This window comes from Hydra viridissima, unplaced genomic scaffold, assembly GCF_058129835.1.
Source record: "Hydra viridissima isolate aposymbiotic clone 2 unplaced genomic scaffold, HvirCarnegie_v1 scaffold_5, whole genome shotgun sequence".
NCBI classification, from domain to species: Eukaryota; Metazoa; Cnidaria; class Hydrozoa; order Anthoathecata; family Hydridae; genus Hydra; species Hydra viridissima.
Genome location: NW_028324304.1, coordinates 17283960 through 17306358, shown reverse-complemented (window position 1 = coordinate 17306358; position 22399 = coordinate 17283960). Strand labels below are relative to the sequence as shown.

Sequence of the window (22399 nt, the reverse complement as noted above, 5' to 3'; positions counted from 1 at the left end):
TAATATATATATATATATATATATATATATATATATATATATATATATATATATATATATATATATATATATATATATATATAAGAACTGACCTTATTCTAATAAATCATTAATACAAACTAACAAGTTGAGATAATACTATTTGTAATTAATAGTATTGTTTGTAATACTTCAAAATAAAAAATGGCTACAACACGATGTAGCGACCACGTTTTTGTGTTGATTTTCTTAAAACACAACTTTACCGCAAGCAAATACGATTAGTATTTTATTGTTTGAAGAACATAGCCCAACACAAAATTAAAAATCAAAGATTTTAATTTTTCTATTATTATATAGAGATATATATTTTATTGTATAATAATATAAATTTTTTTAAATTATACATAATTTTATTCTAAATTAAATATTAAAAATCTTGAAAAATAAGAAATTCTTTTTATAGATAGTTTATGCTTTTGTTTAGTTCGGTGTTTTAACCTTTCTTAACATTTTCGCATAAACTCACAACAGGGTAATTCCGCATCAAATCACCCAAAATTTAGAAAATTTTGAACCATGGGTCCTCAAATTTTTTAAAAATTTCTTTGGCTGTTGCATCTTAAAAAGAAAAGTTAACACATAAAATTTCAGCTAAAAATGTTGAGCGGTTGACAAGATACTGCAATTTTAATATCGACCTGGTTTCCCAAAATGACCCGGTTTTCATAACATTCTGAAAAAACATTTTTCTTAAAAAAATAAGAAATAAAAATGGCAAAAATATGAAAATAAACATATATAATGTTTTTTTGATGCTGAATTCAATAAAAGTACTTAAAATGCTAAAATATAAAAGGAACATGCTTAAAAGTTAATAAAACAACTAGTTTCTATAAACCAACTTTGGGGCCCAATATCTCAAAACACCCCTGTCAAATTTTTTTTTTTTTTGCTGTTAATATTTTCAACTGCTTATAATCTTACTAGGCACAAAAAATCTAACTGGAAAAACAACTGAAACATACGGAACTTTAATTTCAATGATCTATTACTTTTTAAAGAAATTATTTTAAAAAACATGCAAATAGAATTCTGTAAAATATTATATTTAGTTTATAGACTCCTTAAAAAAAAAAAAAAAAGAATTTTGTTATATTTAAGGAAGTCTTAATTATATGATAACTTAGTTATTTGATCTTAACAACTGAAAAAAACATCCTGTTTTGTTTTTATATAAAAACTGAATAAGTGTGATATTGATGTGCATTTGTTTTTAAAATTTTGGTAACTACATTTGGTAAAAGTTTATAATAACTAGTTTATAAAAAGTTCAGTTATAAAACAATATTTATTGGTAAATTTTATTTAAATTTTAACAAATTAACAATTTCATATATATATATATTTCATATATATATATGTAGATTGTATATATATATAAATATATCTATAAAGAAAATAACCAATATCTATCAGTGTAAAAAAATATACAACAGAGGGATTCTGAAAAGGTTTGAATTATTTCTTTATCAAAAAATTTTTCAATCTGTCTAAATTACATATATTAATTGATGGTTGCGCAGGACAGTACAAAAGTTGTAAAATCTTTTACAATCTATGCCAACTAGAAAGTGAATTTGACCTTAAAGTTGAATGGAACTTTTTTGCCACGTCCCATGGAAAGTCACAATGCAATGGGATTGGTGGTACTGTAAAAAGGTTAACAGCACAAAAAAGTTTAAAACGACCATACAGAAACCAAATTCTCACATCAGAAGCTATGTATGAATTTTGTATTGAGAAAATCAAGGTTGTTAACTTCATTTACATAAAGGGATTGGACTTACAATTGCAACATGAAGAGCAAAAAGAAAGGTACACTGGTGTAACAACTTTACCTGGTACTGGTAGCTTTCATCAATTTATGATCTTAGAGATAACAGGGTTGGGGCAAAGAGGTGTAGTACGGACATTAATTATTCAATAATCCACAATCTTAAAAAGAAACAAGATATATTTCAACTTGATACTGTTGCTTTAGGTTGTTATGTAGCTGTAGTCTGTGTAGTAATGGATCGGCATTGTAACTAAATCCAACCTAGAAAAAGTTGATGCTAAAGTTAAATTTCTTCACCCAAATGGTCCATCAATCTGTTTTAACTGGCCTGAAAGAGACGACTACTGTTTTATTCCCAACACCAACATATTGAAAAAACTATCTGTTCCACAAGCTTGCTCCAGTTCCGGTAGAAACTATGTGTTTGAAAATACTGAAATAGAGGAAGTACAAGTAAAATGGGAACAATATTGTAAACTATTACAAACACAGTCAAAATAACTGACATCTTCAATACCTTTAAAAATCTTGTATATTTAAGTGACTGTTTAAATTACGATTAACTTATTTTTATTTTATTTACAAATATTTTTTGGGAATTTCTTGAAAAAGTAATAGATCATTGAAATTAAAGTTCCATATGTTTCAGTTGTTTTTCCAGTTAGATTTTTTGTGCCTAGTAAGATTATAAGCAGTTGAAAATATTAACAGCAAAAAAAAAAAAAATTTGACAGGGGTGTTTTGAGATATTGGGCCCCAAAGTTGGTTTATAGAAACTAGTTGTTTTATTAACTTTTAAGCATGTTCCTTTTATATTTGAGCATTTTAAGTACTTTTATTGAATTCAGCATCAAAAAAACATTATATATGTTTATTTTCGTATTTTTGCCATTTTTATTTCTTATTTTTTTAAGAAAAATGTTTTTTCAGAATGTTATGAAAACCGGGTCATTTTGGGAAACCAGGTCAATATTAAAATTGCAGTATCTTGTCAACCGCTCAACATTTTTAGCTGAAATTTTGCATGTAATATTTTTTTATAATAAGGAATAATGTGTCAAAATATAACACAAAAGGAAGACACATGGTTCAATGGACTGGGTGATTTGATGTGGAATTACCCAACAGCAAAAATGCCGCTCTTAAAATGGTGCCGTTATTGACATAATTTAAACATAAAAGTTTTTATAACGTTGTTTTATTTAGCAGTTACTTAATTGAAAAGTATTTTTAAAAAAATACTTTTCAATCAAGTAACTATTATTTTTAAAAAAATGCTATTTTATTGTTTTTTCATTTCAAAAAAAAAAACAAAAAAAAAACAAAAATGAAAATAAAAAAATTTAAAGCCATGGAATCTTTATAATTCATTTTAAACTTACATATAATTAATAGTAATAAAAATGTGTCGTAAATATATAAAGTGTATAGTTGTAATATCAAATTTTATTTTAAAATATTTGCGGTACTCCCACACCTCAATTAAAATAAGTTCGTTAAATAATATGGTTTTACGCTATTTTTAAAAGGTTATTTATACATATTTTTAAACTCGTGGGAGTTACATATTAAAAACTTGTGCAAGTTATTTTAATTGATAGCGGGGAGTAATTTTATGGTTATCTTAATTGTTATTGACATGTATAAATACTCATGAAAATTGACTCAGTGAGTAAAATGATATGAGTAACAGATTTACTAATAAGATATTTTTTTATTATAATATTTCAACAAAGATTCGAACAAAGCACTTAAAAGGTACTTTTTTTTTTGTTCATTTATAATTGTCAATGTATTCTAAATTTTGTTCAATTTTAATTACGTGTGTATTAGTGTGTGATTTATCATTTTGAAAATTTTTTTTCCAGAAAAATATGAAAAAACAGAAATCCGGATGGGAAAAGAAGAAAGAAAAAATTCAAGCTGAGTTAAAGATATTGCAATCGGGACAAAAAACTCTCCCTGGATTCTTTGCATCATCATCAACTACTCCTATACCATCTGATTCCAATGATACCTTTGAAGCAATTACAGACGAGGTTTCTAGTCACATTAATTCAGTTGACTTTTCAATTTCGAAAACGTCAGACTATATTAGTATTCAATCCCTCCAAACATTGGATAACATAGATGATTCAATTAAACTTTGGCAAAGGCCAGCAACGGGACAAGAGGTAAGTTTTATAACTTGTACCCATCCAATTCAACCAAGCTCTGTAAAGAATACAGTATCCAGAGGTTATAAACGAAATATTGATAACGAACAAGATGAAACTGTACGTACATGGCTCAGCTTTAACTAGAAGAGAGAGAAATATTTTTGCAGTGTATGTATATGTTTTAATGGTGATGCTAACAACATTTTCGTGACTGGATGTCCGTTAGACCCAACCGGAAGATCACACCATCTACACAACATTAATAGACATGAGCTATCAGTTGCCCACTCTGCAGCATTAGACGCATTCTTTATCTCTAAAGCAGGAAAATCCACTCGTCACCTTCTAGACCAAGGGATTAAAACAGTTGTAGACCAAAACCGTTTTGTTCTTAAAAGCATAACAAAAGCATTTCGCACTTTTGTTATGCAAGGCCTACCATGGCGTGGGCACCGAAACGAAAATGCTACCGCCATTTTGGAACCTTATTTGCGGCATGGAAACATTCAAGCCTTGTTAAAACTTCTTATAACAGTGGATCCAATGCTTAATGAACACTTGAGGCAGCTTTCAGCCAACGAAAAGACATCGCAAAAATATAAGTTTGGTAAAAAATCTGGTGCAGTTGGCAGAGGATCAAAAATTACCTGGCTTAGTAACGACACCTTTGATGCACTACTGAAAGCTTTCACTACTCAAATACAAAAGCGAATTATTAGCCTAATAAATAAAAATGGTGTTTTTAGTATACAAGCTGATTCAACAACAGATATAGCTCTGTGCAACCAGATGTGTCTTGTAATTCGTACCATTCAGAAGCAACACCAAGTGAAAATCGATGAATACGTTTCTTACATTCCATTACACAATGTCATTGAAGAGAGGTTGATTGATATGTGTGAAATAACTCGTGGAAGAGCAACAAATTTATTTACAGACATATCTAATATGTTGGACAAAACAAACCTTGACTGGAAAGCGAATTGCATTGCGCACTGTTTCGACGGTGCATCAGTGATGACAAAGCTTGCGGACCATTTTCGTGAAGCTACTCAAAATGTGAATCAACACATTTGGTGTCATTCTCATCGTCTTAGTCTTGCTGTTGTTGACCATTGTAGCCTCATTGATCATCCTTCAATTCAGCAGCTGTTCTCTATGCTTCAAAACCTATTTAACTTTGTAAACGCAGGTTACAAGAGATGTGCAGTATTTGTGAATACAGTCAACGGAAGCAAGCATAATCAAGGTGGAAGTAGAAAGCTGGCTAAGTTCCTTACGCATAAGTGGCAAGGAAGATGCAAGGCTGTAACTAGTTTAATAGGTAGATTTAACAGTGAGGATGCCGAGAAGCAAGTTAACGATGGATTAGTTGTTCAATTAATCTCTACTTTGGATTTAATTGCCGCTGACTCTGATTTCGATGTGGAAACGCGAGGAACTGCCTTTACGTTTCTTCAACAAGTTCTACGAAAAGAGAGTATAATTTTAGCTATATTATATTCCCAGATGATGTCTCACGTGGATGAGTTAATGGCAATAATGCAGTTTCGAGATAGCGATTATTCCAGCGTGAATCAATTAATCTCTGCAACCCTGTTGAAATTGGAAGAAACTGGAAAAAAATTTGACCACTTCTGGAGATATGCTGATTCATATTGCAAGGTAATAATATCAATATTAAATTACTTTGAATTATCTTGTTTGATTGCTTCATAATTATTTAACCTTGTTAAATGAGTATTTTGATACATATACATTCTAATGTTAAAATATTTGCATGTTAACTATTATATTTATAGGTACTTCAAAGAAATATATATGGTATCATGAAATTAGATCCTGAAAACTCAGAGTTGAAAAATGATTTAGAACGTTTAAGTATAGCATACGGGAACGGTGGTGGCAGTGTCCGTATGAAACAGCTATATGCGTTTCCGAGATCAACATTTCAAGAAATACGTTCTTTAATATTCGGTAATATATTGACAGAGATGCGTGCTAGATTTAGTGATAAAGGATGCGAAGATTTGAATACTTTGTGTTCAATTGTATGTCCAAATATGCTGATTTGTAAGACTGACAAAGAAATTGATGCGTACAATTTCAATACATATATTGCGAAATTCCCCTCATTGAACAACATTGATTGTGTTAGTCTTGGACAAGAACTCAAAATACTTCGACTCTATTTGAAAGCTCTTGGCTCACGTCGAATCGGGATACTAAATGACGACAATGAAATGGAAGATAGCGAAGCAGAAAATTCAGATAACGAAGAACGCGTATTGGCAGAAAATGACTACAAAACAGGAGCTCATAAAGAAAAGAATCATCTTGTGCACCAATGTCTTGTATGCACTTACAAGTAAGTTTATCATATTTTATTATGTGTTCAGTTATTTATTATATTTTAAAATTAATTATGGTTATTTTTCCATACTTTAGATATATTCTGCAACGGAGAGCATTAGGCGGATCTTTGGCAATGAAAAATACGTTTCATATATATCACCATATTTTGACGATAAGTGTTGATATTGATGAGTGCGAGAGAGTATTTTCCGCTCTTAAACATGTAATAAACAAGTTAAGAAACAAATTGACCCAGGAACATACGCGAGATACGTTACTATGTTACTACAATGCGGATATTTTAGAGGAAATCCCTTTAGATGAAATTGTTAATATATTTGCAGCAGGAAGCCATGAACGACGCCGCCTTCTACTCGGATAGTTTTTTTTAATATATATTGTATATTTAAATATGTATTCCTTTTTTTAATCTGTCTGAGGACAGGATATTACGGAGTGAATTCTTTATTTAACATACAATAATATAAACTGTATAAAAATAAAAAACTTTATTTATCATAAAACAAGTTTATATCTGTTTCGAAACGTTACAAAAATGCAAAACATGAGTTCGATACTTATTTATATAAAACTTAATCTAAAATTTAACAACAAAACATTTTTCTTAAATGAATTAAAACGCTATACAATTACTATATTGTAATTGTATTGCGATTTAATTTATTAAAGAAAAATGTTTTGGGGTTAAATTTTTAAATTAAGTTAATTTAATCATATAATAATAGCTATTATTATTGTTGGGTATGTGGACTTATTTAAATTTATTTCGTCAACATTACGATCGTTAAAAACCATTTATGGGTTCATAATTTTTCTTATGAAAAAAATATATCATAATACGTCTTAAAACATCTACTTTGTTTTCAGAACAATATTATTATTATGCAAAATACTAATATAATTGCGCTCAAAGCTGAAGACTTTATATCAAGTGATTAAACAGAAATAAACAGAAATATTGTAAATAATTGTGGAATTTCTATAAAATTTTGAAAAAATTAAAATTTGCCAAAAGGCCCAAATTTAGATGAAAAAGTGAAAAGCCCATGCGGGAATCCCGCATAGCCTCTAGGGCCACCACGCCTCTGCATAAAGGCAAGAACTTTCCACTTAGTTGATGAAGCCTTATTATACCAATAGGACATTCATCTTTTGATGCCAAAACTACTGTTGCTACTTGTTCTGCTCCCATGAGATTTGCAACATTCTACTTAACTTTTCATGGTAAGTTTCAGGAGTGCAGTAGTGAGAAAGTCCAAGAAAACCAATTTTCTACAATCTAAAAGTGTTGGATACAAGTTTTAAAACAAACTAAGATGCTTATCTAGGAAAATCATAAAAAATATTAATGCATTTTCTCGGAAAAAAAACTCACTAATTTATATATTTTCCAAAGTACATTTTTTTTTACCTTAGATCTCTCAAATCGCGCAAAAAAACGCTGTTTCCGAAAATATAAAATTCACTGACCGACATGAATTTTTCTATATAAGCATTCATATCAAAGCGTTGTAGAATGCAATGAAAGATCAAAGAAATAATATAGGTTTGATAGGCTAGGCCATTACGGTTTTCAGTAATTTACGGAAATGTAAATTTTTAATATTTGTTTGCGATCAGTATAAATAATGGTATTTTTAATTCCATGTTATATATACATATTTACCTCTGCCAATTAATTAAACGATTTGCTTCTTTAATTAAACTTTATTATAACGATACTCAGATAAATATGATGCAAATAATGCCAATTAAATGTGTATGCATTTCTGTTTGTTTAAATAACTGGACCATTTTTTTAATTGGTAAAAGTTTCTTGTCATATTGCACATCATAATGCAAGTGAGTCCATAGAAAGTTTTTAACGTTTTTAAAATATTCATTTTTAAGGCGGTGCAAGTCAATTACTTCGAAAATCAGACATGTGTATTATGATTACTTCAAAATGAAGCTTGGGGACAAAGATAATTTAAGATAAAGACGTTTGCATCCCGTAATCTATATATAAAATGTGTCTCTAATCTATCTAAATGGTCTAATGGAAAACTGAAAAAGTTTCCTTTTTCAATCCCTATGGTAAGGCGAGAAAGAACAAAAAGATCACGATGCTATTGTTAGTTTTGCTTAACAAAGGTGGTCCAATATAGAGTGGGTTGCATAAATATAGAGTCACTTGTTTTTTTATGCAAAACTTTTGTTTTTTTCAAAATTATCTTTGTAACCAATTAATTAATACGATTAAAATCGTATTAAATGTGTAAATTCATTTTCTATCAAACGGTATTTAATTCGAACTCGTTAGGTTAACCAGTCTTGAGTAATTATTAATTCAATTAGAACATACCTGTATGTCTAATGTAGCAAAAATATAGAGTCAACTAAAATTTAACGACTTTGTTTGAGTTGAAATATCTCAACGAAATGTTATCCGAGCGATCTAAAATTTGGTGGTTGATTTCATTCGAACTATATAAACGTTCTTGTAAAAATAAAATTAAGTTATCATTTTTATATCTTGAGTTATTCGAATTGGTGATTATTTTGTAAAGTAAAAAGACAAAAATGAGCAGAAAAGCTGTTTCAGACAACGTACGATAGCAAATTGTAGGTCTGCTAAAAGATAAAACAAAAAGCCAATGAGAAATAGTTTGAATGTGCAATGTTTCGCTTAAACAACGTTGAAAAACTACGAGCTACATAATAATGTCAAAGATCTACCAAGGCTTGGTACGCCTTTAAAGCTAACTTCAAGAAATCAAAGTTATCTCTATCGAAAGGTTAGACAAGACCCTAAAATTTCTTACCGCGAACTTGCTGAAGGGTTCACAAATGCGTCTAGTAACGTTAGTGTTAGAAGATGGACTGTACGAAGATGCCTAAGTAAGAAAGGTTTAGATTGCTATGTCGCTGCTCAAACTTCACTTGTGCGTGTCTCAGATCGCCTAAAAAGATTAAAGTGATGTAGAGAAAGACTTCACTGGTCTGTAGAAGACTGGACCAAAGTCATTTTCAGCGACGAATCCAATTTTGAGGTGATAAATCGCAAGTCAAGATTAATCATCAAGAGGATAGCTGGTGAAAAGTCCAAAGAGCTTTTTGTGTACCAAGAATACAAGGCGGATGAGGATCAGTCAAAATATGGTAATACTTTTCCCATAAAGGAACAGAGTCATTCAACATTTATAACGGCAGAATTAACCAGTACAATTACAAAGAGACCCTCGAAACAAAACTTTTGCCAACAGTCAGAGCTTTTTACGGAAGACGACAACAATGGATTTTTCAGCACGATGGCGCAACAGCTCACACTGCAAACTTGATTAAAGAGTGGCTTGATCGGAAAAACATAACGGTCATGCTTTGGCCAGCTCGCTCAACAGATCTCAATCCCATCGAGAACATTTGGGCTTGGATTAACAAGAGATTGGTTAAAGAGAGCATAGCGAGTGTTGCGCCATTACAGCAGGCCTTAGAAAAGCTTTGGAAAGAATTTCCTAGACAATTATGCATCCGACTAGTTGAATCTATACCTAGACGTGTTCGTGCATGTGTGATAGTTTGTTGTGCGCATACAAATAACTAAAATGCACCCTGACTCTGTATAACTGCTCTGTTTTTTTGTTTGTTTGTTTGTTTTTAACAGTTGTATATATTTCTCATAAAAATCTTAAATTTTTTTTTTGAAAATACTATTTTTTTTATTTTGTTTATAAAACCACTGTTAATAAAATTTAAAACAATTTAAATTATTAACTTTTTTCCGTGTTGCAAATTCAACATATAAATAAACGCGAATTTTTTAGTAACTTTTTCGGGAAATATTTAAAAGCTATCTAATTTTAAAACAAAGTGTCCGTTGTTTTCCTTTGAGAAATGTTAAATAAAAGTATTGTTCTATGAAGGTTATTCTTTAAAGTTCTTTAAAAAAAAAAAGCGGAAAAATTTTCAAGTCTTTTCTTCATACTTACGTTAGTTTACACATTTTGACAAGTAAATGTGCTGTTTTATATTGGTTTTTTGGGATTCTAGCACACTGTAAAAAACCTTGTGTTGAAAACTAACACTTGATCATGTGTTGTTTTCATTTAACACAAGGAATGTTAAATTTTATTACCATCGTTCTAAAGCGCATGCGTTAAATGCAAATTCAACTTTCTTGTTGACACAAGATAGGTGTTAAAAGTTTTTCAAAAAACGCATGCGTTAATTGTGTATATTTTTAAGTTTTTCGTTTGTTTTTTTTACTTTTAACATTTTTATCAATATTACAATAAACAATGGGTTACTTTTGTGTATTTTGTGAGTCAAACTTAGAATCATTAAAGACCGTAAGTGATCTTTTAAAACATTTTCATTATCGCCATGGTATTTCTTCAACACAAAATTGTAAAATTCCTTGCAGACAAGGTGGTTGTTGCAGAACATATGACAGTGTCCATGCCCTTAAAATTCATTTATATAGAAAGCATCCAAGTGATCCTTATACGGAATATGAAAGTATAAATATTTCTCCTGTTGAAAGGAATGATGATCTAATAGATCAGCAAGGTATTTATACAGCAGCACATGTTGATAAAGATAGCACTAGTAATATTTATTCAAGTGCATTATATGGGGAAAATATAAAAGAAATGATTTTAGATGTTTTAATGACTCTTAGATGTCATAACACAAGTGAAGTTGTAATTCAGTATGTAGGAAAAAGTGTTCAAAATATTTTATCCACAGTAATTGAAAGTGTACAAAAAACAATGCTCAATAAGGAAGCTGACACTGGCAGAGTAAATGATGTGCTAAATGATATTGAATATGAGTGTGTAAAATGTAGTTTAATTACATCTAGTTACTTGCAAAGAAAATACTTACAACAAAAAGGGATGGTTACACCTATTGAAATAACTGTTGGGTTCAGATCTGAGATGCGTCATAAAGTTTATAAAAATAATATGATAAGTTATGTAAATGAAACTATGCAATATATTCCTATACTAGAAACCATTTCTATGGTGCTTTCAAAGTACACTGTTAATAAAATAGATAGTAACATTAGTACAAAATTAAATAAATTAACTTGTTATAGTGATGCAGAACAATATAAGAATCACCCTTTATATCAAAAACATCCAAATGCTCTTCAACTTCAAATATACTGTGATGATTTTGAAACAGTAAACCCATTAGGTTCAAAAACTAAAGTTCACAAAATTTGTGCTGTTTATTTGTCTATAAAAAATGTTAACACAAAGAGATGCTCTAAATTGGCAAACATATATCCTGTAATTTATTGTTTTTCGGCTGATGTTGCAAAGTATGGATATGAAAAGATTTTAAAACCACTAGTAAAGGACTTGTTAGCTCTAGAAAAAGGAGTTCAATTGTATATAAATGGAAGTTACGCTTGCATATTTGGTGCAGTAGTTATGTGGTCTGGGGATAATCTTGCATTGCACCAGATTTTTGGATTTAGTTCAAACTTTAATGCTAATAAGAGCTGCCATTACTGCTATACAACAAAAGAACAAATGCAACACTCTTTTTATGAAGAAGAACTAGACTTAAGAACTAAAGAACGTCACATCGCCGATTGTCAAGTACTTGTTGATGATACTGAATATTTTAAATTGTCTGGTGTATATAAAAAAAATCCCTTGTCAGAGCTTAAGTATTTTTCTGTTCCTGATAACATTAGCCCAGATTCAATGCATGACATACTTGAGGGTTGTTTACAGTATGAATTAAAAATAGTTCTTCATCACTTATTACTAATTGATTGCCTGTTGACCATTGAGGAATTCAATGGCCGTCTGCTAACTTTTAATTTTGGCATTAATAAAAAAAACAGGCTAATGCCAATAACACGTGAAAAACTTGTTTCTAAAGACAAAAACTTAGGTATGAATGCAACTCAAAGTTGGTGTTTAGGAAGATTTTTTTGTTTGTTGCTTGGCGATGTTGTAGAAACTGATAACCAGTATTTTCATTTAATTCATTTATTATTGGAAATATGTGGAATAATCTTTGCTCCAAAATTGACTATTCATTTAATAACTTATTTAACAGAGATGATTAGTGTTCATCACAAGTTGTTTACAGAAATATTTACTGGACATACTGTTATTCCAAAACAACATTTTCTTGTTCACTATCCTACCAAAATTTTACAACTAGGACCTTCACCAAGTTATTGGTGTATGCGATTTGAAGGTAAACATGCTCCTGCAAAGAAGCAGTGTCACATTTTGCACAACTTTAAAAATGTTTGCAAAAGTATTGCATGGCGCCAGCAAATACAATTACATCTTGATTTGTCAAATTTTGCTAGAATACTCAATGTAGAAGTAGGTCCTGGTCTTGAAATTATGCCTGCTTGCTTACTGTTGCCAATGTCTGTTTTTAGTGAAATTTCACTATATCAAGAGTATTTTTGTGCAAATTATGTAATCAAAGATGGTGTAAAGTACATGCCAGACTTTATTGTAGTTTTAGGGCTCACCAAACTTTGTCTCCCACGTTTTGGAAAGATTCTATATGTACTTGTCCTTGAAAACGAATGCACACTTATAGTTGAAAAATTTTAAACAATACATTACGATGCTCATATTGCTGGGTATAATTTATGTAAAACATCTAAATATACAGCTGTTAAAATAGACAATTTATTTGATTCTCATGTACTGTCATTGTCAACTGGTTTCAGAAAGTATTCTGAAGAAAGTTTTGTTATAACAAGACATGAATATATTAACCTGGATATATTAGCATGATTTTTTATTTTTGTTATTGGTTTGATTTTGTTATTGATTAAACAAAATTATAATAATAAAATATTTACAAATTTTTTCAAATTTATTTTTAAAAAACTATGTATTTGTTTAGTTAAGTTGATAATGTCATTCTAAATAAACAATATTTGTTCAAACAGGGATAATTTTCTTTGTTTTCTTTCTTTTAACAAAGATTTTTCATAACAATGGAGGAAATTAATAACTTCTTAAGTAAAGTTTTTCCAGTGGAAGATATTAATCGTCTCTTACCTCTTCTGGTGGAGTTAGGTGCTAGTTCAATGGAAGATTTGCAGTTTTTGAATGTTGAAACAGATCTTCCTGATGTGCTACCTCCTATAAAGAGACGGAAATTAGAAGCAGCTTTAGCATGCTCAAAATCTAATCCTGTTCAATCGCAAAGTGGGTGCCTCATTGGTATGTTAATCCAACTTATTTTTGATAAAAGTTATTCCATTTTTTCGTCATTTTTTATTGATGTGCCTTGAATATAGTAACAGTTTTGTATATGATTTACTTTATGCTATACTATAGAAACATCTGTGGTAACTCTTGTTGCATGTACCAAATCAAGTGGTTCAAAAAAGATTGTACTTAGTTTTTTATTATTTTATTGTAGTTTAAGTTCTTTTATATTTCGTTGTTGCATAATATATTATTATGTATATTTAACTTATATACATTTTTTACACTTTTTTTAATTTTCAAGTTGTATAAATATTTCATGTAAGTTTTTGAATAAAAATTTTATATGGTTGCTAAAAGATTCTGGGTATTCTAGTTGTAATATACAGCTATATACTTTTTGACTAGTTGATGAACTAAAAAACTCATCTATTAATTTCTTCTATTAGGTTATGTCAATACTGGATGCAATTGAAAATCACCCTTTAAAAAAAAATATTATCATTGAAGCACAAAAGACTGTAATGGATGATCACTTACATCGTCTCCTTGTTAAAGTAGCTTGCTCCTACTTAATTGATTGCTTTGGAAAGTAAGTGTTATAATAATATTCGTATGTAGATATTATTACAATACATGATTATGTAATTATGTTGTTAAATTATTTTTGTACCATTAGTTATGTTAACTATCTAATTAACATAAATTATTATTATTAGCATAATTTCATAATTGTATAGCTAATATATATATATATATATATAAACTGTAATATTCTTTTCAGCAATCCTCCACCAGAGCATCAATTAGCCATTGCAAAAAGTATTTTTTCAACTTTTAAGTTCAGGGCATGCCGAAGCGGAAATGGATATGCAAGTTGTTTGTTATGTTTTTTTCAAAATTAAGTAATAGTATACTATTGTTATAGGCTCTAATTTGTGAAACCAGCATTTAAGAAAAAACACAATCACTGCACCAAATTTACATGAGTTAATTCTATTGTCAATGTCTCAACAAATTATCTTCTTGCAGTATTATTGATGCCGTTCATTGTGATGATAATTTTAAGATTTGTTTGTTTTTTATTAGTTAGTTCATTAGTTTACAAAGCCTATTAATATTATATGATTGATTTTGATAAGTTTATTTATTGCTTTCTAATATTTTTTTTTTTCAAAATAGGAATTATACTACTGTCCAGGAACATCAAAGGGTTTTCTGACTAATCGTTTTAGAGAAATTTATCGTCGTTATCCAGCAGATATAAAAAAATACAGATGTCGCAGTAAAAAGAGATGTCAATTTTTTATTGTCTAGTTAAACGTTTTTAATTGTATAATATTGTATAATTAAAATATTATAAATTCATCAAACACAATTTTATTGATACATTTATATATTTTTTTATTTTATATGTTCTTTAAAATATTCTTTGTTTTGCAATATATTGTTATTATTAGGTAATGAGCTTATTGCTGTTGGAGATAACCCAATTGAAATGAACATTGAAGAGTATGAATTAATAAAGACAAAATTAATGCATCTTATTTATACAGATCGAAATGAAAATGAGATTGTAGAACTGATGAACAAACCACGTTTATGCAGACAAATGTGGATTCGAAATGATTCACCAACAGCTAATATGATACTAGAGGAATTTCCACGATTTTTGGACACTCCATTGTTGGTAAAAAAAAACTTCATTTGTTACTAGACAAGTTTTCTGGAGGGGTTTTTGTAGTTTCAATTTTTATATTATATAAAATATTTTTTAAACATTGATTTGTTTGTTTGATAGATTGATTTAAATTCATCATCAGTTAGATGATGAATTTAAATCAATCTATCGAAATTATGCAGAAAATATTCCAGTTTTATTAGAAACAACAATTTCAAAACAAATAATTGCATACTGTAAGCTGACTGGCAAATGCATAGACATTATTGGCGAAACAGATACTGATGGGAATAGTAATACAGGTAAATAATCTTTAGAAAATTTCAAACAAAAAAGTTATATTTATAAATCATGCCTTTATCAATGTAAATTATAATGTAATTTTAATTTTGTTTAGATGCATTGGTACTAAAATCTTTAAAGGCTCTTGTTTATCTCTTGCCAACTATGGGAAAATATCGTGTTTCCACAAGTGCAGCAATGGTTTTCCTAATTGAAGAACTAAAGGTATGATTCATTTCCAAATCTCATTAGTTCCTTTAATAAATAATATACCAATAGTTTGATAATAGTTTTTAAGAAGTATAAAGTTCAATTATACTAACAAATCTTCTTTCTCTCATTATTTTATTTGTGTTAAATTTTTGTTTGATATGACTTACTTAAAACTTAAAAATTATTTCAAACTTTTTTTTTAGGATGGCGAGACTCTTGAAATGTTTTTTGATCGCTCAAATCCAAAACAGCAGCCTTTCATTTTGTCATGTGGATTGTCTTTTTTCGTTGTGTGTGATAGAAAAGCAATTATAGTTAAACCTCCGAAAGTTTCTGTTGCCTTTGATTGTCTCTTTAATACTTTTTTTTGTATTTAATCTTGAATATCCAAAGCAACTACAAGTTCTATATAATTTCTTTCAAGATTTAATTTATAAACTGCCTGGTTCTGTTGCCACCACTAAAGCACGTAAATTATTCGAAGAGATTTCTCATATGTAGTATATTCAGCTCGAAACATTTTCGTCAAGAAACGCTAAAGCCTTAAAATGATGCTGACAATTTTAGACAGTAGTTTAGGACATTTTAGTAATTTAGCCTCTTCTTCTTCTTTGAAAAAATTTATGAATGATAACGCCAATCTAAATATTTTATGTGAAACTACATAAATTAAAAAGGTGCACGATATTTTCAGTGAATTTTAAAAACATGTTTCAATATTTCATATTCAAACTACAAACATAATATTTTATTTAAATATATGGATAAAGTATATACTAATATATATCGTGTAAATTCGGTTCTGATGTTAAAACGAAGTTGTTAAACATACTTTTTGTATTTTATTTTTTAACAAAGCCCTCAATAAAATGAAAGCATACCTCCATTATAATATAGAACTTGAATTAAAAATCATCACGACTTTATTTAGTCGTTTAGTTCAAAGTTGCGCCGAGTAAAATAGGTTTTCAAACGTGTTTTATAAGTAAAATGAGTATAAATATAAAAAAAATTAACTGTACGATTAATCTCCAGATTATGCTTAAATTCCTACACAATGCCTTGTGTTGTTTGTTTAACACAAGGCATTATGTTGAATTAACATCATCTTGTGTTGTTCATATATGACAAAAGTTTTGTGTTGCGAAACACACAAGCTTGAGTTGTTTTAACACAATGTTTTTTAGAGTGCACCTCAAAAAAGATTATTAAGCTTGTTAAATTAAAATGCATGATATTGTTTTCATAACCATTTGCTTTTTATATCTTGACTTGGCAATTTAAAAAATACATTTTCCATTATTTTTTCAATTTTTTCCTCGGCGCTATTACGGTACTCCGTTCAACATACATAGCTAGTTATTTACATGCATATATGGAAAGCGCTTATTAATGTAACTTTTATATATAATCAGTTTCTTATAACTAGGTGTTTGGAATGCAAAATAGAGATTAGCATTTCTGATATCAAAAGTTAGATGACGAAAGCTTAGACAATGTGTGCACAGTTTTTTTCCAATTTCCAAATAGCTAAAAATGACCTTTGTTTTCGAAAATAAAAAGTTGTTCAAAAAGTTAGGTTGCTAACTGAGATAAAGAAAGAAGAATATTTGCTTTTAAATTTTACATCACCATTATCTGAAACAAAAATTCAACCATCTTTACAATCAACATCATCTGAAAAAGAAAAAATCTTACAAAAGACCAAAATGATCTCAAAATCAAAAATAAAACCCTAAAATACAAATTTGAAGATAATCACAATTTAAAAAAAGACTGTTAAAGACTGATCTAAAGACTGCTATAACCAATTAAATAGTCTTGAAAATGAAAATAAAAAACTTAAACTATCTGTAAAAACCAGCATGTTGGAAAGAAAGTAGAACTTGTATATCAAGATACGCACTATATACTTTAACGAACAAAGCCTATTGACTTCTAGAAAAAAAAAGTTTACCGCATTTAAACTAAAGTATAAAACAAACAAAATTCGAAATTTAAACAAGAAGGTTTTTTTTATCAAGACGTAAAGTTGAAAAAAAAACAAGAAAAAGAAATTATTGCATTAAAAGAGCAATTTGAAAAACAATCTCAAACGTTAAATACGGAATTCAAAAACCTTAATCAAATGCTAGAAAATAGTAATACAAAAGTTGAAATGTTGTGTCAAGAAAAAAAGAAATCTCAAAAAGAAATTAAGCCGTGAGAAAAATACTTTTAATAAAACAAAGGAACCAATTTTCTCTTCTTCAATTAAAAATCTCACTTATTTAAAGTCAGAAGTTAAAGAACTTAGTGCGAAAGTTGAAGTGTAAAACAAAGATAACATTTACTTAAATGTTCTTTTGGAATTATTGAAAGATGAGGAAATTGTAACATTTGAAAGAGGACATTATTCAAATGGTATTCGAGAAGTTATCATGAAAAGTCAGAATGAACAAGGTCAATGTAATTCCTTTTTTTGCAATGAAACTTGCAAAAAAAGGAATTACAAAACTCCACTTAGTAGGTACAAGATCTAGATTAATGTTAGAAGCTTTAATTTTTGCACAGCTTCAAGTTTCAGAGGATATGTTAGATAATATTGAGATAGATACAGGAAACTGTTTAAATGGAGATGGAACAAACAAATATCAAGGTATTATCAAAACTTTCACTTGACTAACAAAAGCGGTTGAGTGCAATCATTAGGATTATGAGAAATGGCCTCCAGTGATGCTGTATCAACTTTGAGTTCTTAAACAGATTTATTGGATGGTATTTGTGATATTCTAGACACAAAGACGAGGAAAAAAACTTTGCAAAGTTAATTTGTTCGTTCAAGACAACTATTTCAGATTTAGATTCTGTCAATCCACTATTAAACAGTCTGTTCAAAGAAATGAAGGAGCTATTGCTACCAAAAGTTAAAGAAGATTGGGATAGTTTAACAATTGAACAGAAAAATGAACTTAAGGATATGTCAAGCTTTTTTTGTAAGTTACATCTTTTAACAAACTTTGCAACTGAGACAGATAAAGTACTGAATTCGTTTGAACAAAGTGCTCTGAGTGATGCTCACAAAAACACTTTTGCAAAACTTTTGAATCTGGGGCTGCAAGACTGATATACACTGCATGTAAAGCATTCCACAAACGAGAAAGTAATGAACCTGGTGTGGCATGGCATGATATTTCAATTCTTTTCTCATTGGAAAAGGTGAAGACATATATGTTTGCTCCTTTTATAGGCAATAGATTAATTTAAAATGGGGTGCACTGTATTATCATTCTGAAAGTATAAAAGAATTTTTGTGTCCATGGCCAAATCCTAATAATATACTGAAGGCAGTTGATTGTCATTTCAGATCCTTCTATTTAAATGTATACAAAGATAAATCTATTTTTTTTTTTTTTTAATGATAATTGTATTGATTATTTTACTTTCAGGAACATATAAACACTATGAAATGCTTTTAAAATTGAAAAAGCACTTGTTTTTCAACTAAAGTTGTTTTTTATGGTTTCCGCAGAGATTTTATTGCTTTTGACCCAATTGCCCTAAATGGGAAAAATGGGCCAAAGGATCTTTACATATTTTCTTGATTTTTATAAGTGTTTATGAGTATGTTCACTCAAATAGTTTGAAAAAATTAGTTTTTAACTAGTTGCACAGAAATTGTATTTTGTTTGACCCAATTACCCTTAATGGGGAAAGAAGCCCTAGGATTCTTACATAATTTTAGAACTTTCATAAGTTTTTATGAATTTGATTACACACACTTTTATTAAAATCTAAGACGGTCATTAAACAATAACCTACAAAAACTAATTACGGAAGTATTTTATTTACATCACAAAACCTGCCCAAATATCAGTTCGAATAACTGCAACACCCTGTACACAAAATAAATTGAAAATTTGACTCATAAATTTAAATCATTTTTTTATAACCCAAATATATCTTTGTCATATCGTTTATAAGTATGTTTTATTTTACCGAACAATATTGTCCGGTAACATCTTCATTCCGTTTCGAAGTAACTGAAAACCGTTTATACTTCCAAAAAAGGCAAATCACCTAAGCAAATATTTTTCTGATTAAAAAAAGAAATCAGATTTATATTATCCATAAAATATCACAACTTTTACGTATAATCCAAATTTTACTTATCTTATTTTTTAAAAAGTCTGAAATCGACACACCCTAATATTAAGTATAGATCCTTCAAAAACTCAGCCTAATCGTAATTTGAATGAATTGAATTGATATTCATGTGCCCTAAAAATGCTATTTAACCCCTTAACTGTGTCTGACGGATATATCCGCCTTTCAAGGGTGTAGCTCTTCGTGTGTCTGACATATATCCGTTTATTGGAACTGTAGGCTTATATGTGTCTGACGGATATTTCCGCATTTTGGAACTGTTGCACCGTTTGTGACTGACGGATATTTCCGTTTTTTACATGAGTTAATCAACAGATCAGATATGATAAGTTAAAAGCAAGTTTGTTTATTTATGTTATGTAATAGCTTTTAACAAAAGTATGGTCTTCATTTTATACTCTAGAGTTTTTTCAAAATATGGCTAATAGCTTTATATGACAATGCTTTAGTTTAGTGGAAAAGTAAACATGGCTTCGGCTAGAAAATCTTGCCTTAAAGAAGTAATTATTCTGTTCAAGATCTAATTGAATACATGGGAGAAAGCGATTAATTATCTAGTATTAGTTTTAATGATGGTTCTTCTAATGAAGGTTCAGTTAAATCTGTTACAGAAGAAGAAATAATTTGCTCATCATCAGCAGATGATGATAGTGAAACTTGCCTTGTTGACACTGATGTAATGCAATTGGAACAAGATAATACAAACGATGAACCGAATTGGGTTAAAATAGACAGTTATAAAGCAAATTTTGCTAAATTTGAGTGTAATCCAGGACCTCATCCAAGTTTTATAGTTAATAGTAGTCCTATTACTATATTTGAAGCATTTGTAACAGACGACCTCGTTGATCTTATTGTCGAGCAAAGTAACCTTTTCGCAGTACAATATCGTAAAAATAATGTAATTAAAGATAGATCTCGAGTTCAAAAATGGATACCTTTAGTCAGAAACGACACAGGCTTTATATAGCATTCATTTTATATCGTGGAATCTTATGGAAACCAACAAATGCTATGTATTTTTCAACAAACCCTCTGTTTGACACACTTATAAGAAAAGTATTGTCTTTTGATAGGTTTTGTCTTATTGAGAAGTTTCTTCATTTTGTTGATAACAGTAGTTTGCCAATAAATTTCTGTAAAGTAGCAAAAATTAAACCGATCTATGACTATCTAGTAAATAAATTCAAAACTCTGTATATACCAAATAAAAATATATTAATAGACGAATCACTGCTGCTTTGGAAAGGTCATTTAAGCTGGAAGCAATACATTCCAAGCAAGCGTTCCAGATTTGGAATGAAGTCCTTTGCATTATGTGAATCAGCTAGTGGCTATATTTGGAATTGTTTTTTGTACACTGGTAAGGAAATGACTGACAGTTTTGCTCCAGACTTGAAAAAATACAAATATCAAGCTACTAAAATTGTTATTACTCTAATGGATAATTTAATTGGTAATGGCTATTGTTTACACATTGACAATTGGTATACAACTTATGAAATTTGCAAAGTATTGCTGGATCATAATACTGATTGCATTGGTACATTACGTAATAGGGGTGGTAATTGATTAACGATTAATCGATTAATCGATTAAAAAAAGTTAATCGTTAATCGATTAATTTCTAAACGATTAATCAAATAATTTTAAAAATCATTTTAAGTGTTTTAATTTTTAAAGCCGTTTTAAAAATCAAAAAAATTTGGCGTTTTTTGACAACAAACTTTTATCTCGTACCGCTGTGAAATGTAAACAAATAGTATGCAGTAAAATCTCTCTAATTCGAATCACCATAATTCGAAAACCTCTATAATGCGATTAAATGTTAAGTCACCATGAAATACTTCAGACGCTTAAGAAGAGTCAACATTCTATAATTCGAAAATCTCTCTAATTCGAACTTTTCCCCGTAAATTTCGAATTAGAGAGATTTTACTGTATTTTCAGTGCAGTAGTACAAATAGCCTGTTCGCCATTTACGATGTCTAAAAAATCTCATTCCGAAGTTCGGAATCATTTTTTATCAGAAAATAAAGACAATTCAATATTCAAGTGCAAATGCTGTTCAGTTGAACTTAAATTCCATTCATCAACTTCAAGTTTTTCGTATCATTTAGAGCATAAACATAAAATTTTGCCAACCAAAGTCGTTTCATAAAATAGGTAACAAAGCTGAAGAGGTATTAGCTCGTTTAACAGCTGTAGATCGTATCTCTTTTGCAACTTTGGCGATTAGTAAAGATATTAAAAATGGCTGGAAAGCTCAAGGACTAAAAATCTTAACGATCGACATGCTGTAAAGGCAATTGTTATGAACTATGCAAACTCAATGAAATTAAAAATTACTCACGTGCTTCAGCAAAAAAAATTAAACAGAGAAAGATTTTCAATTTCTCTTGATTAGTGGACTTCAGGTGGAACTAGAAGATACGTGTGTCTTAATGTACATAGCTCAGACAAAAGTCACTATGGTCTTGGAATGATTAGAATAAATGGTTCATTTCCTTCAGAAAGAGTAGTTATCATTGTTACT

At 29.3% G+C, this 22399-nt stretch overlaps 2 protein-coding genes and 2 pseudogenes across 3 annotated transcripts; all 4 read left to right on the top strand.

The window, feature by feature from the left end:
- Window positions 1–4752: 4752 nt before the first annotated feature.
- Window positions 4753–6993, top strand: LOC149889062 (uncharacterized). Its single transcript, XM_090089319.1, has 3 exons — window positions 4753–5643; window positions 5781–6346; window positions 6427–6993. The coding sequence occupies exons 1-3, from the start codon at window positions 4768–4770 to the stop codon at window positions 6713–6715; spliced, it is 1731 nt and encodes a 576-aa protein (XP_089945445.1). The 5' UTR covers window positions 4753–4767; the 3' UTR covers window positions 6716–6993.
- A 3638-nt stretch (window positions 6994–10631) lies between these two features.
- Window positions 10632–12932, top strand: LOC149889061 (uncharacterized). Its single transcript, XM_090089175.1, has one exon. It carries the CDS (start codon window positions 10632–10634, stop codon window positions 12930–12932), a length of 2301 nt encoding a protein of 766 aa, XP_089945301.1.
- On the top strand, window positions 11262–16436 carry LOC145184819 (uncharacterized; annotated as a pseudogene). Its single transcript, XR_016452979.1, has 9 exons — window positions 11262–13553; window positions 13671–13726; window positions 13991–14133; window positions 14326–14413; window positions 14724–14838; window positions 15002–15231; window positions 15365–15524; window positions 15620–15729; window positions 15921–16436. The product of XR_016452979.1 is annotated as an uncharacterized LOC145184819 (transcript).
- Window positions 16437–17845: 1409 nt separating this feature from the next.
- LOC149889060 (uncharacterized) lies at window positions 17846–19041 on the top strand (annotated as a pseudogene).
- Window positions 19042–22399: the final 3358 nt, after the last annotated feature.

Bases quoted from the DNA above. Each gene is read 5' to 3' on its own strand.
- LOC149889061 (XM_090089175.1), top strand. From the start codon at position 10,632: ATGGGTTACTTTTGTGTATTTTGTGAGTCAAACTTAGAATCATTAAAG.
- LOC149889062 (XM_090089319.1), top strand. From the start codon at position 4,768: ATGTGTCTTGTAATTCGTACCATTCAGAAGCAACACCAAGTGAAAATC. The intron at 5,644-5,780 runs GTAATAATATCA...TTATATTTATAG, and splicing joins ATGCTGATTCATATTGCAAG to GTACTTCAAAGAAATATATA. The intron at 6,347-6,426 runs GTAAGTTTATCA...TCCATACTTTAG, and splicing joins TGTCTTGTATGCACTTACAA to ATATATTCTGCAACGGAGAG.